This window comes from Nesoenas mayeri (assembly GCF_963082525.1).
Source record: "Nesoenas mayeri genome assembly, chromosome: 18".
Lineage (NCBI taxonomy): Eukaryota > Metazoa > Chordata > Aves > Columbiformes > Columbidae > Nesoenas > Nesoenas mayeri.
Genome location: NC_137566.1, coordinates 11,061,428 through 11,077,298, shown reverse-complemented (window position 1 = coordinate 11,077,298; position 15,871 = coordinate 11,061,428). Strand labels below are relative to the sequence as shown.

The 15,871-nt window shown below is 44.3% G+C and overlaps 1 protein-coding gene across 1 annotated transcript; it reads left to right on the top strand.

The window, feature by feature from the left end:
• Positions 1-3,689: 3,689 nt before the first annotated feature.
• Positions 3,690-14,968, top strand: TRAF1 (TNF receptor associated factor 1; the record flags this gene model as incomplete). The annotated part of the gene is made up of 10 exons (XM_080355758.1): positions 3,690-3,898; positions 5,571-5,655; positions 7,488-7,586; positions 8,802-8,963; positions 10,931-11,002; positions 11,129-11,194; positions 11,741-12,178; positions 12,686-12,863; positions 13,444-13,592; positions 14,750-14,968. 10 exons carry the CDS (start codon positions 3,690-3,692, stop codon positions 14,966-14,968), a joined length of 1,677 nt encoding a protein of 558 aa, XP_080211884.1.
• Positions 14,969-15,871: the final 903 nt, after the last annotated feature.

Sequence of the window (15,871 nt, the reverse complement as noted above, 5' to 3'; positions counted from 1 at the left end):
TGAATTATTGTCTCGGTGAAGAGAGATGCAAGTTAGCACACAGTCAGTCTCTTTCTGTTTCTATCATGTGTAGAAGATCATCTTCTAAACGTCTCCTCTTTTGCTCTTATTAGCAAAATTAATAACTCCTCAAAGGCTTAGTGGAGATTTACCATAGCCTTCAATCTCCCCTCAATTCTTGTCATTAATGAGAATTAATGAAGACATTATTAAAGAAAACTGTTTTCTGTTTCCACTAATTACTCCTACTCAAATATGCTGAGTTTTCTAACACTTGTACAGGTTTCCATAGCACACTGTACAAGTGACCAGAGCTATCGACAGAATATCCATATTTTGCCAGCTGTTTTATAGTCAAAAGATGTTGGATCTTGTTTTCTCATGTTCCACCCAGAGCTCCGAGTGAGTGTGCTGGCAGGCGGCCCGGCGGGCACAGCTCCCGTTCCCAGAGTTCTCTCCAAAGCCTTAAGAGTGGAAATAAGCAGCTAAGAATTTTCCAGCTTAGTTCAGGCTCTGTGCGGTATGTAGCGTCCGTTTGATGGGTGGGTTCTTTTCTGACAAATGCTGAAGAGGTGCCCCAGAACACCTATTATTTGTGGGGCAAGAAAATAAAAATCACTAGGAAGCTGAGGATAATACTGTGTTACAGAGATAAACCTGGAAAAAGTCTTGAGGCAAAGCAGGGATGAAGATAAAAACATTGATTCCTGATGTCTCTTTGAGGATTGCAGTCCAACTTTTCTGGAATTGGGAAACTTTCCATCTCCTGTAATACGAGTTGGGCTGGGACCTCAGGACATCACCATAACAAAGCAGAACAACTGGTAGGAGGCTCAGGCAGATGTAACAAAAACACTTTAAAAGATTTTATTGTAGACGAGATATTGAATTGCGGCAGAGCTGTCAAGTTTGCTGAGGATAACGATGTATCAAATTTCATGATTCTTCATACTTTTTGTTTTAATCTTGAAGATGAATTGATGAAACCTCACCACTAATGTGCTGTGCTCCTATTTCACAGGTCACTTAAGTCGGAAAATAAGTGATAACATGGAAAGTAAAGAACTACTTAAAATCAGAGCTACAAACAGGCAGGAATTTGGACTTGGAGCTCAAGTTCCTAGAGGTACAGCAGCCCCTGGAGACTGGATCTCCTTTTATTAACAAGTTTTCCTTCCTGCGTTTTACCAATTTTTCAGGGTTTCCTAGAACACGTGCACATTTCCAGATAATTTATAATAACTGAGAAGTATGTTTTCATAGAATGAGACATGCCTGTCTCAAGCATCTCTCTGAACTGAGGTTCTCAGCCCTGGAAATACTATTTGTACTTGTTAAGAAAGTTTCTTTTCCCTGGGTTTCCCTTACATGCTATGACTACAGTCCTTAAAACCCTTATAATCTGAGCCTAAATTCCATTTGTAAATGTGTTAAGAAATCTGTTTCATTAAAGTCTCAAGCCTTTGGATTATTTAAAAAATATAATATTAAAATATATTCCTTTATGAGCTTTTTTTCCTTGGATGTAAAAAAATGATTAATCACTTTAAATAGTGCCACAGAGCCCTGCAATGGTGAGTGTTGGTGGAATAGCTCTACAGCAAAAAGCTTCACATGTTAATCTCTCTCTGAGCCACATCCTGTTTTTGGTTAACTGATCTCATAGCGGGGAAATTCAGCAGAGGAAATATCTCTGCTTTGGAAAGTACCAAAAACTTAGCTGTAGTTTCTTTGTGTAATTCAGCACCTTTTAAGACAGAGGTAGGTGTAATAACTCTCGAGAAGTGTCAAAGCAAAAGCGGAGGAGCCAACTGGCGACCCAGAAAGGAGGCACAGAGATGCCCCTTCATCCTGGAACAGCCCTCGACCCCTTGCTGTAACACCAGCCTTTCTGAGATTGTTCATTTACACCTCTTTATGTTCTGAGAGTTTAAAAAGCCACATCCAGAAATATGTTTAAATCTTTTTCAGGAACTAACTCGCATCCTGGCAGGAACCGCCTGTGCCAGGTTAACTCACCGTGAGTTTTAACAGCCCTAATCACAAAGCAATGAAAGCAGAAGTTCCAGGCCGTCCCTCACCCGCCCGGCCCGGGCTGCTCCCCTCGGCCCGGGGCTCCCGGCCCCTGAGCGGCGCTTCGGGCTCCCGCTCCTCCCGGCCTGAGCGAGGCAGCAGTCGCCGAAATTCAGCCGAGCCGCCCGGCTGCGTTTCCTCTGCCGCCGGTAACGCCGGCGCGGCCGCTCCGCTCCGCGCCCCGCGGCCGGGCCCGCCCCGCCGCCCTCCCCGCAGGGCTGCACCGCCTCCGGGTGGAGGGCTCAGGTAAGGGGAGCGGGAGGGAGGGGGAGCGGGCCCCGCGGCCTGGGCGCCTCCCGGCCCCGCGGGGGTACCCTGGGGGCACCGCCCGGCCCCGAGCTGTGCGGCGACACCGGCCCCGGGGATGGGGCTGGAGCGTCAGCCGAGCCGGGGCCCGCCGGAGCCGCTCCCCGCCCCGGGTTTGCCGGGGGTTACGGGTGTGAAAGCCCCGGGGGGCGGCCGGAGGGCTCCCGAGCCGCCGGGCTGTGCCGGCACACGCTGGTTCCAGCGGGGGAGCGTCTGCCCGGCCGCCCCGGTACCAACCCGCGGTGCCCCCGGTACCAACCCGCGGTGCCCTTGGCGCAGCTTCAGCGACTCGCGGGTGCGCGTTTAGTGCTGCCGGGTTTGATTTGTGGTTCCCGGCAGGTTGGGAACCCCCTGGATTTGGTGCTAAAGTCCCCATCAAATGCCTGGAGAAGCCAAGTGGATTGTCTAAGCCAGGCAACAGCAAATGGGTGTTTTAAACCCGGGGATGCCCTGTTACTGCATGGCAACCACGCTGTCTGTGCCTGGCCTCGCTTCGTTTTTCTAGACACTTGTTAGTGTTCTTTTTGATGGTGTGTCAGTACTGTTAGGGGAAAAAACAGATTTAAAAGGCACTGTTATGTTCAAACTGCACCAGGTGCCTGCGTGAAAACCTTTCTTGAACTTTCTGGGTGACTGTGGAGACACCAGAATCAGTTGCAGTTCTGTTTCCAAAAATATTCAACTGCGCAGCTCTTCTTACCCCAAACTGATATTGAACGTGCATGGCACCTTGGCACGCGTGGCTTGAGGTTGATCTGCTTGGAGCACAAGCACTAAGCTTTTTGTGGACTTGAGATTTCCATTTCACCGCTAGTTTCATGACTTCAGGAAAGGCACTGTAAACACATCGGTTGTTACATCTATAAAGTGTAATCATGAATTTTGGCTGCTGGGAACTGAAGGTAGTTGGGGATTTACTCTACAGGAAATAATCCTGTGTGATGTGGACTGATGGGATTGTAGCTCTAAGGCGATGACAACACTTACTTCATCTTTTTACAAGCTAAAAAACTCTGGAAAGAAAACCCCAAGGCTTCATTTTAATATATTGTCCATTTTCATGTTGTGTTTGAGGGAAATTTTAAATCTGTATGGTAATTTCCTGCTGGTACCTAGTCAAACCCCACTGTGGCATTTAGTCACACATGTCAGCTACAAGCTCAGTTGAACAGATCACTCCATCACTGCACAGGTTTGGAGCTGCTTCTGGACTTCGATGCCTGATATACTTTCTCACATCAAAGGGACTGTGTGTCTGCTTGTTTGAGCACCTTTTTTTTTCCCTTATCTCTGACAGTAGTTTATTTCAGATGGCTGAGAAAACAACCAGAGGCCCACAGGATGTCCCCAGCTCTTCTCCTGATGAAAACGAATTTCCTTCTGGATATCCCAGTAATATTTGTGAGGATGTGCCTGACCAGAAGTACCTGTGCAGCAACTGCAACAACGTGCTGAAGAAAGCCCTGCAGACGCTCTGCGGGCACCGGTACTGCTCAGCATGCCTCTCCTGGATCGTACGGTAGGTCCCTGCTGCAGAGGGTCCCACCGCGGGGCACCGTTTGTGGCTGCACCTGCTGCTCTGCTGGGTGGTGGGTCTGTGGGTACCTGGCCCATGGGTGTTTTACTGTCTGGAAGTATTTACCTGCGATGCATCGCAGGCTGCTCTCTACCTCCTTGTTTCCAGTGTGGAAGTCTGCGGGCTGGGGAAGGGTTAGGGTTACTGGGCTTGACAGATGTCTGCTTTTCTACCTGTAAGTGTGAGATAATGACTGCGATTTAACCTTGTAGAACTAGCACAAGGCTGACTTAGTGCTTCCATGGGACTTCACAGTCCTTTGATAAGTGATGTTATAGGATTTTAATAAATGTTATCTTAGAGTTTTATTTTTAGGAACTCAGCTGGGTTGCTCCACGTTAAGGTGCTGCAGCCATTAGTGACAAACATGACACTCGTTGTCCTGGAGAACCCAAAAACCAGGGGCTGGGTGGGGATTCGCTTTGGTTGGTTAGCTGCCTCTATCCTGCTTTTTCTTTCCACAATTCCGCCTTGACCCAGAACCTTTGGAAAAGTCTGTGTCAGCCCCGCAGGCGAGAGGTGACACTGCAGAACAGTTCCAGGAACACCAGCTGACTTGGGCTTTGATGTGTTGGAAAAGAGCAGCTGTCAAGTTTCAGCGCTGGGCTGCAGCGGTGGCTGCGTCGGTCAAAAGGCTGTTACTGCGCTTCCCGTGGATGTTCTTAATAAACCAGCTTGTGTGCGCCAGGCCTTGCAGTCCCAGCTCTGATCAGTGTGGGGCACCTGAAAAGCTGAGGCAATGCCCTGGCCACGTGTGGTCTGAAGATTAATGTATAATAATGTTAAATGTGTTGAAAAGAATGTATTTGACCAACTTGCGTAAATTCACTACGGTAAATCTATAGCAAAGCCCCTTAATGAAGCAGCATAAATAATGAATTCAGGAAACTGTCAGCAGAACACAACCAGAATTGTTTTATCTTCCCGCTCAAGTCTTACAGCACAAATGGAAAACTGGCTCAAACAAGCTAATTAGTACAGTGTGAAATCAGTTATGCTCTGGTTGGATGGATGCTTTTCTGATGAGCGTCTCACTCTGTGTTTGTTCATTATTTGCCTGGATGCTGAACAGCACTGGGGATGAAATACATCCCTAGGAGAGTTTTATTTTTCACTTTTCCTATGTAAAACTCTGTGCTAAATACTTTGAGAGCAGATCAGAACCCTTTTTAGATACAGTAGAGTATTAACTCTCTAGAACTCAATTCTGCACTGTTCCACTATATCTTTTTAATCTGAAGTCTATATTTTGATGTTGGGAAAATGGGAATTCTCTGTTTTAAAATACTTTCGAATTACCTTTCCTACATGGTGTTCTTGCGTAATTCATGGTAAAATAAGTTTCCATCTTTATTATTTTTTATGATCCAGGCTACTCTTATTTTGCTGAAATACAGATAAGATTTATGGGCCTAGTCCTAGTCTTGAGGAACAGAACAGCAGGATTCTTTTACAGCAGTGTGTTCAAGAATCGGCCCTTAAATGAACAGGGACTATGGTTTCTGAGTGGAAATTCCAATTTTAGTGGTTTTATTTGTGTCAGTGTCTATACAAAGACCTCCTAAATTACAGCATACTGGCTGATTGCTATTTCATTCTTCTTTCCTTTTGCCAGAAACAATAAAAATGCAATTTGCCAGAAATGTAAGGAGGAAGATAGCAGCACATTGAGCGAGGGAAGCCTGCTGGCAGAAGAACGGGTAAGTTGTAGTTTACAGTTCATTCATTTATCATTCAGGGCTCTTTGGGCTACTCCATAGTCATCACTGGACTACGGTTTAGGAGGGAAAAATATAAAATGCAATAGCAGCTGATAGTTACATGTTTAACTTATGCTTTAGTCATTTGGATTTCCCACAGTTTTTGATTTAAAGCCTTAGGACTTTCCAAATCTGTCAGCTTCTGCAACATAAAATCCCACACTCTTCAACATAATTCACTTTGTATTGTCTCAAAGTAACCAGTGCTTTCCTACTTGTAATAATATGTTATTTAGCTGTTACTTACTATCCTTAGTAAGTATCCTAGTGGATTTTCCAATCTCAGGGTTCTCTGTACCCTTCAAATGTGTTACCAAAGGAACAGGTGGAGCATCCCAAAGACAAAAACCTGGAGTGTTGGCTGCTGAGTCGCCTAGAAAGTGTTTTGACAGAAGTATATCTGGAGGAAACAGTGGAAAACATAGAGCTGAACATAATAACTGATAAAAACTATGCACTAATAAACATTTCGTCTGTAATTTAACAGTGCAGATCTCTTTTGTTGGTGTGTGATTCTCCAGGCAGATCACTGCACTGATCTGTATCCTGAATACAAACTGGGCCGCAGGGCTCAGTCCCAGCTCAGCTCCTTCCCTCCTTTCTGGTTACATACCAAGAGATGCACGTTCTGTCTAAATCTGTTAGGGAAATGGAAACCCAATAGGCAACTGGCAATAAGGTAAAAGGCAAAGTTTAGGAAGCAGCTGCAACAAAATAATGAATCTGCAGTTAATGCTGAACTTGGTGATATCTTAGAAAAACTCTCAATTCTGCACTAAATTTCCCAGTCACAGAATTTCATGCAACACGTAACCACAAACAGGTCCAGATAACCCTCATGAATTCCGTGTGGAATGTCAGCTGTCGGAAAGCTTTGGGATGTCTCTGCTGAGGGATCTCAGTGCGTCTGCTGGGACTTTCTGCCCAATCCGCGGGGAGGTTGTTGTGGACAGGGCCCCGCTCTGCATAGATCAGCTTACAACAAACAGCTGGGGCTTGTAAACAACACAAACAATGAAGATCACTTAGCGGGTTGATTCTTTATATCTATTCCTGATAACTTCTGCTTTACCTTTGCCGTGGTTTTGCTTAATGTTTATTTTCTATGCTGTTTATGTGCACCTATTTTGATTGTGCAAAACGCAACAGTCAAAGTGTGTAGCATTTCATAATTTGCATAATAATTGCACAATTCTTCATGGTTAACATAATAAAACAATCTACCTAGTACAAAAAACCCCCACTCGCATATGGTTTGCATTTCTTTAGTGCACAGTGCCATGCTAAATGGAAACAGCCACAGTCTCAGAAATGTACTCACACTGCAGAACAGGCTCACGTCCTCTCAGCAGCACGTTTAGGAGGTGTTAATGGCCCCAATAATGAAATGCATTAATTAAGAGTGGCACATGGCAGCACCCTATAGTTCGGGTCCTGTCAGCACATTCGTCGCATGTGATGTATTTCAGGCTTCTGTGAAAAGAAACTTAAAATAATAACTGTAGTCGGCCAGGCGTATTTTCAGTAAATTTATATCACATCAAATAGTTTCTTTTTGAACCATATGAGAAATATTATTTCTCTGCTACACCAAGATTAACTTGTTGGCTTAGAGGGTCTTATGGCAGTACGGTTGGGTTTTGTTGGGATTTTTAAATAAGGGATTTAGCAAGATCTGAAATTTTGACACAGTCACCTTATTCCTATGTCAAAACCACATGCTGGGGGATTTTCTGACCAGTGGGTTTTTCCTTATTGTGTTTACTTCTCAGGCTTTTGGTGATGCTGCCATTAATAAAGAGATTTCTGAGCTCAAGGTCCGCTGTGTGACGCTGGGATGCAGCTGGTCTGGGATCATGAAAAATTTCGAAGTATGTTTAAAGGCAGTTTATTTAAATTAACCAAGAGAATATCTAAAAACATGCCATTAACTTTAGCAGGACTTTGACCAAATCCAAACCATCCCGAATGCTTATGAAATTAAAGTTGCATAAATTCATATCAACTATGACTGTTTTTTCCAGTGAGTTCACATATTTATTTAAATGCAAGGATGCTACAAGCAGCTTTTGACAGACCAGAATACTTCAGTCTCCAAGACATTGTTATGGGCAACATCCTTAGTATGTGTTCATCAGAGAAATTATTTCCTCCTGCATAATTACTCCTATTGATTGAATGTGTCCATCATTCTTTTCAGACTGATGTGAAATGCCCCAGGTACAATATTTAAATGAGTGAGATTTGTGGCTCTGCCACGCCAATTAGAATAATGAAAATCTGCAGATCATTCTGATACTAAAGCAGCTTTATTTTGGTGTCTTTCTGCGTTTATAGCGGGGAGTCTGCTGTGTACCTTGTCTGCTGTGCATCTGATAAGCATCTGAGATGCTGCTGCATTTCTTCGCTAATTTTGCATGAATTTTCTATTTGAGTGAATTCCTCTTTAAGGAAAAACCTCCCCAGTTTGCGCAGCTTCGCAGTGGTGGGAACTGCAGCCTCTCTCAGCAGGAACACCTGGCAAAACTGATTTGAGAGTTGGGCGTGTGATTGCGATTGGCATTTCAGAGCCCGCTCTGCGGGGACAGCGTCTCCTCCAAAACTAAATCCCTGTGACACGGGGCCGCCGGGACCCGCCGTGAAAGAGGGACAAGTTGTTATTGAAATACCGTGTTTCTAAGAAAATGAAAGCAGACCTGTTGGATGCAGTTGTGAAAGAAGTAACGCTGATGTTTTGCCTTGTTGAGGGCTAGGGATTCTTGAAGACAAGGGAAAAAGCTGGGACGAGGATCATGTTGTTTTCAAACAAAAGCAGAAGAGAAAGACAGTTCAAGGGAGACCTCATATTTGAATTTATCAAAAGGTGTTTGTTGTTTTTTGGGGATTTTTTAAGTTAAGAATTAACAAAAAAGCCCCAGGAAAGTTGGTGAATTTTTCACCAGTAATCTTGGTAACGTTGTGGAGTGGGACTTTACCCAAGCTGAGGAGAAATGCAAAGCAAAGATCCGGGCTGGCAGAATGGAGACTGTTCATAACTAAATGTCTACCTGCAGTTTACATTTTGGTTTGTAACTTTTGACTTCCAGGAGCATCAGAGCTTGTGTGAATATGCTTTAATCCCTTGTCACACTGGCTGTGGGCACATGGTGATGAGAAAGAAGCTTGCAGATCATTTGGAAAATGGATGTGTTAATAATGTGACGATGTGTCAGAAGTGTAAGCGGAGCTTGTCCAGTAGTGAGTACCAAGTAAGACCATTTCTCTGTTTCAAATCAGGTCTTTATATTAATGGCGCGAATAATCCATCAGAACATTTGTGATAGATTGCACCTGGAGAATATTTAATTGTCCTGAGTTTGCTATTTTTTCCATGCATGTATTGGAGCTGTATTTGATGGTACAACAGAAATAAATACCCGTGTGCTCAGCCATGGCCCATGTTTCAGCTTCTGCCTAAGAGCGTGTATCTCAAAAACGTAGCCTGAAGTAGGAGGGAACAGCTTTGCATGTTGTAACTGTCACAGATTTATACCTTTCCAAATACTGAGCTGTGAGATTTACTCAGCATGGAAGTAACAGTCCCTCTGGGGTAAGAATAAAGCCCTCTCACTAAAACCTGCTTCTAGGGAAGCTTTTGCATGTGCATCTGAGTAACTCTCACAGAGAGAGAATATCTGCACCCGGACACATTTTACCAGAGCTACATGCAGTGGATGTTTCCGAGAGATCATAAATACCAGAAGGTGGCAACACTTAATCCCTTTTAACCTTCGTGCAGGCTGGGGGCAAAACCTGAGCCGCATAGTTCCCCAGCACCTGCTCTTTGCAGATCCACCTCGCCCGGCTCATTTCCCTGCAAGGAAGAACTCTTTTCCTCCCACTCATTCCAGTTAGCTATCAGCTAATTAATTTTTTGCTTAGGAAACCATGGCAACCAAGCAGGGGCTTGGCCTTAAGATGTTGTTTTTTCTCTGCCTGCCTTCGTTAGTTAGTTTTAGGCGCTACTCTCACTCTGTCCATCTTACCTAATCAGTTATTGGTCTTGTGCTTTTTGTATTTCCATATTTTAAAGAAACCTCTCACCCTCAAGAAATCAGCAACCTGAGGGAGTCGAACAGCGGAAAGGAAGAAAAGAAAGGCACGCTTTGTGTGATAGCTGAGATGTAGAGTATTAAAGAATGAGTTAGAGAGTGAGAAAATCCTGTGGCTGTGTTTCTGAGGATGGAAAGAGAAACCTCAGGACTCCGCAGGGGAGACCTGAAGGTTCCTGCAATGGCTTTATCCAAAAAGTTCTAGGCTGCTGTCATGCAAAGGCGTTTATAGAGATTAAAACCAGCCCACTGAACAGTATGAGTTGAAAGCCGACAGTTGCTGTGTTAAATACACATATTACAGTTGTGTGAAGCAGTGGCGGGATTACTTTACCCTGTCGGAGCCAGAAATGGCAGGAAGTCTCGTGTTAGCAGTAAATGCATTTTGCATTAGCACATCATGATGGAAAATTTGGATTTGAGCCTTCAAAATGTTACTAAGCAGGATGCAAGATGGGTCTGCATGTTGAGCAAACTATATGAAGTCAGTGCAAAAGGAGTTTATATTTGGGTTTCCTGTATATTTTCTTTCTGTTCTGTAACCCACCTGCATTTTTATGTGTGTGTACACACAAGAGTGTGTCTGTGTGCACATCACTATGGCTTGAACTGGGCAAGACTGGTCCATCGCCAATCTAGGATCGGATTTCCCAGGGTGACCTTGCAAAGCGTCTGTAAGTAGTTTCCAAAAGCTCTGGGCCCCACAAGTGAAAGATCACGCTTTGTACTTTCACTTAACAGGTCTGTATTTTACATATATATATTATATTATATATAATTATATCTGGAGATCTGTCCCTGAACACGCCTGCCAGGCTGAGAAGTGCGATGAGCTTAGAGGCTCAGCTTGAGGCACCTCTGAGCCTGCAGGTGGTTGTACAGGGGACAGCAGCGCCCGCTTTCAGCAGATCTTCTTTAGTCCCCAATGTCTGAATGTTATTTCCTCTAAAAAGAAACCAGAGAACTCTACAGCCTGTTGCATTTCTGTAAAATGGGAACAGCATTCCCCAAAACAGGGGAATAATAATGCCTCTCTTGTTCCTCTTGTTTCAGAGACCCCTGAATAAATATGCTCAATTATTTTAATAAGGTACTGAATTATTTTCTTCTTGTTTTAATGACAGGAACATTCATGTGAAGGCAATTTATGTAAAGAACAAAACCATGTGCAAACAGAGATGCCACCAAAGGAAAAGGTAGGGAACAGATGAGTGAATGCAATACAGCTTTTGTGTGCTTGGTGCTCTCACTGTGGTGCCCACTTGGCTTTTGGCACCTTCAGTTGGTATTTGATTATTTTCTTTCCTTTTTTTTTTTAACAGAACCACTCTACACCCTTAACGAACAAGGATGGATGTCGTTTTTCTGAAGTCGGCTGCTCGTTTAGGGTGAGTGGCCTGGCTGCCTTCAGGAAGGGCTCACAAGGTGCACAGCTCCGCTCGGTGCTTTGGGCGAGCCAGCCGTTGTGTTCCTGATTTAAATACGTCTGTAAGAAAAGAGGGAAGTTCTACCCGCTTTGAACAGCCCAGCAGCGATGTTGGAACTGCCCTGGTCACACAGCGTGTGCAGTTCAGCCTGTGATACTCTATCCTTCACTGTACATTTGCTTCAGATAAAAATAGATGTTTATTACCATTCTGCTGGTTCATCAGATACGCTGTTCTACGCTGTTTTGGATATTCCCTTCAAGGCAATGCCTCTTAAAACACTATCAGGTCTTCCATGCATTTTAGTTGGCAGATGTCTTACGTTTTGTGCATGGCGTGTGTACTAAATACTGGCTTATTTGAGAATCTTGCTGGGACTGCCTGGCATCCTGTTTAATCAAAAAATTGTAGAATATGGCTTCGTTTTCTGTAGAATGTTGCTTGACTTGCCCCCAGGCCAGTTATGGGAGTTGTATGGAGGGGATTGACAGTGTCTTCTTCTTACAGGGAAGCAAAGAGAAGATGAAAGACCATGAAAAAACTGCAGTTGGGCCCCACATGCTGCTTCTGCTGCAGCACATAAAGCAGCTGCAGACAAGCTTGTGCTCTGCTGCCAAAGCTGCAAACGGTTTCATCCCACAGTCAGGGCTGAACGTGAACGGTGCAGGAAAGAGCATCCCTGACCTGCAGATCCCAGCGGGGCTGGAACTCGGTGAGGACCTGGAGGAAGACTGTTTTCCTGGGCCTTCTGTTCCTGAGGATGAATCTGTTCTCCAACAGCTCGTGAAGGAGAAAGTGATTTCTGAGCTAGAAAACAAGCTGCACGTGTTTGAGAATATCGTGTCCGTGCTCAATAAAGAGGTGGAGACCTCTAATTTGGAAATCACAGCCTTTCGGAGACAGAGTGAACTCGATCAAAATATAATACGAGGCCTTGAGCTGAAGGTAAATAGTTATGACAGGCATTGCCTCTGTGCTTGTTCTACAGGTAGCAAATATTTACACATATCAGAGAGAGGTGGTATAGAGATCAGGACAGGGATGGGCACAGGAGTTTGAACTGTGAAGTGTTAAGTTCTGGACACATCTGCAGGGTCCTTTTGTTATTTGGTATGAATTTTCAAATAGAGATCTCTAATATTTGGTACCTAAATCCCTCTTTAGGTATTTAGATTTTCCTGAGAGTTTTGAGTGTTCAGAATTTGCCATGGCCACACTGTGAGCAAGCAAGACAGTTGTTTAATTGATGGATCCTCTTAAATCAGCATTATCCCTGGAGGACCAAACAACCATCTATTGAATTATTTGTCTTATGAGTTGATACGTAACTGTCACTTTAAAAGAAATCAAAGGAGACTCCCCAGAACATGGGGTTTCTGGAGCAATTCTGCTGATGCTCAGCACAACAGCCTGGAGAGGGGGGTTGGCTGAGAACTGATTTGTTTTCTCTAGATCGCAGAGCTGCACCGGTGCCTGACGCAGAAGGACACAGGCCTGAGCAACCTTCACAAGAGCCTCGTGTTCTCCGAGCAAGCTTCCTATGATGGGGTCTTTCTGTGGAAAATAACAGATGTTGGCAGGAAGTTACAAGACTCTGTGACTGGAAGAGCAGTCAGTTTGTATTCACCAGGTAACACACAGGGCGTATACGTGTGTTAGCAAACTCCAGTCCTTTAGAAAACCCACGTATTTCTCTAGAATGATGCTTGTTTCTGCTCATGTGGCCAGGAGGTCCTTTAGGAGAGCTCCTCAAGCTAAGATGCTGTTTATAGGGTGACCTCATGCTCTCCTGCCTGTAATTCAGGGCAGCTGTGATGCACTCCTCTGCTGAGCTGTCTTCTTTTCTGGGCTTTCATTTGCACTTCACCCTCCACTGTAGCTCCTTGCACTGATATCTGCTGGATCCATCTCGTCTAACCCGCAGCATGATGCCTGTGGCATCATCTGCAGCACTTACCTCCCATGGGAGAAGTAATTTGATTAGGTAGAATATGCTCGTGTGGCTAATAACAGTTAATTTTCACCGAGACACGAGGCACTAGAGGATTCCAAGTGCTGGATTTTCATTGCTTCTAATCACCGGGGTGTACTGAGTTGTCTGTTCTCATCTCTGTGATAGCAAAACACGTCATACACTGTCTTTTCTCATGTACATTCATTATGATGTGCTTTCAAAGGAAGCTTTACTAATGAGGAGTTCTGATTTTCAGCTTTTTACACAGCAAAGTACGGCTACAAGGTCTGTCTGCGGGTGTATTTGAACGGGGATGGGACCGGCAAAGGGACCCACGTGTCCCTGTTCTTTGTTGTCATGAAAGGAGACTACGATGCTCTGCTGCCATGGCCGTTCAGACACAAGGTAAGAAGGGCGGCGCTTTTGTACCCGATCCAGCATCAACCCGCGACTTCTGCTGGTGAACACAAGGGGACGTTTTCTCTTGAGTTTAGTGCAGGTTGGAGCGTTTCCCCGTTTTCCTCTCTGACAGCTATTAGCCATACTCAACCTTAGGTCATAATTTGCCTCTGAATGGAGTGATGCACACACAGGGAAAGCTGCTCCTACTGGGGTTCCATACATGGCCTTGCGGGATTTTCAAGCCCCGGAATGCTGGTGTTTGACGTTTCCCAACCTGTGTCCACCTGGGCTAAAGCCAGAGACGCTTTTTCCTGGCTCTGGCTATATGCAGATAATATCAATTGATGAGGGAATGATGACTTGGTGCCTGAAGCACAGGTGTTAGAAACGCGAGGTTCCACTTCTACTTAAACCACGCCATAGATGTCTTATGGGATCCTGATCTCATTTTTCCTCATTTTAAAAGTGCAATTGGACAATGGCAACAGTGGTTAGAAAAGCAGTGAGAATGTGCACAAGGTGCTGGTCTCTGCTCTAGCACTTGCTTTCCTGGTAATAATTCTGAGAGCCTTTCATATAAACAGCCTTACTAGCATTTAGCGGCCAAAAGAAAATAGAAATCAAAGTTCTAAGTCCTCACTGTATTAAAAAATTATGACATACAGTTTGTGTTTCAAGCGAAACAACAGTGAGTTTATAAAAGGGGTAATGAGGTGGGGAGATTCTATACTAATATTTAGGTTGTGTCTTGTACATATTTGCGTACAGACAGCTGAGCTGTTTGTTTTGATTCCAAACCACAATAACAAATTTAATGTGATGGCTGTAACCAAACTTGGGGTTTGTATAAGTTGTCAAGAGAGAGAGGAAAAAGGTCTTTACACTGTGCAGTTCTCTACTAAGCAATGATTCCTTACTTTACTTTATTTAATTTGATTTCCTTGGTGGCAAAGTTTTAAATACTTCATCTGGGAACTGTTCCAATCGCCCAGGTTCGCATTAACTGACCTTGCAGGTTGCAAAACACCAATTATATTTTGTTATTTAATTACCGATAGAGCACGCAGCTGCTTTTGCAGCACATTTGCACTTCTGTCTCTGATATTTTCTGTTTTGTTTCTCAGTTCAGTAACTCCTCATGCTCACATTCTGTTTTTCAGGTTACATTCATGTTGCTTGACCAAAATAACAGGGAACATATTATTGATGCGTTTCGCCCAGACTTGACTTCTGCTTCATTCCAGAGACCTGTGAACGACATGAACGTTGCGAGCGGCTGCCCCCTGTTCCTCCCTCTGTCCAAACTGCAGTCGCCTAAATATGCCTATGTGAAAGAAGACACGCTTTTCCTTAAATGCATTATAGAAACAAACCAGTAAATCCCGCAATGTGGGTGGCTGGAAATCGCCTACCGAATTTCATTAGTTTACAAGAAAAAAACCCCATCAGCTTGAGACCTTGTATTCGTTGTCGTGCGCACACATAACCCAGAGCCCGAGCTCCCAAATCGATCTCATCAGCTGAAGACTCTGCTTGAGTTTGTGCTGCTGAGTGTGCCCAGGTCTGCCCAGAGCCCCCGAGTGGCTGTTGCCAATGAGATTTGGGATTATTTCATCAACACCCGCCTGGTTTGGCTGGGGGTGACAGCAGGAACAAGGGCAGATTCATCTCCCAAGACACCCATCGGGTGTCTCTGTCTGTGCTTATTGATGACCCTGAAATCTGTGAGTTGTGGGTCACATTTGCAGCTTGAATTCCTTATACCAGATGATTTATTTCTTGCTATTTATTTTAGACCTGTATTTATGTGCTCTGTAAAGAGACGTTCTGTTGCGTCAGCAGTCGGTGACCAGATTACACTGTGCCTTGGGAAATGACCTCTTGTACTTGCAAAGGAGTCGTTTGGCTTTCCTGACCCCTCAGGAGCTTTGTTTTCAAGTGTTCCGTCACTTCTTGAACCTTCTGGGCAAGTGACTTATTGGAAAGTATTGATTTTTTTTCCTCGCTTGATTCTTTTTCCGTGCTCTGATGGTTAAGTCTTGTCGCTAAAACAGAAGCAGCTACTAGACATGTTTTGTTTTGTGTTTTATTTGTTTGGTTTGTGTTTTTTTTAATAGGGGTAAGGAATTAATTTTTAGTCTTTTTTATAAGCAAGTCAAGCTTGGCAATGGCTGGATGTGTGCGAACTCCAAATGTTACACCTTATCCCCAAAAAGCAGCAAGCAAAAAGCACAGCCTTAGCAGCTGCGTCAGAATCGGTGGAGCTGAGCTGGGTTTTGGTG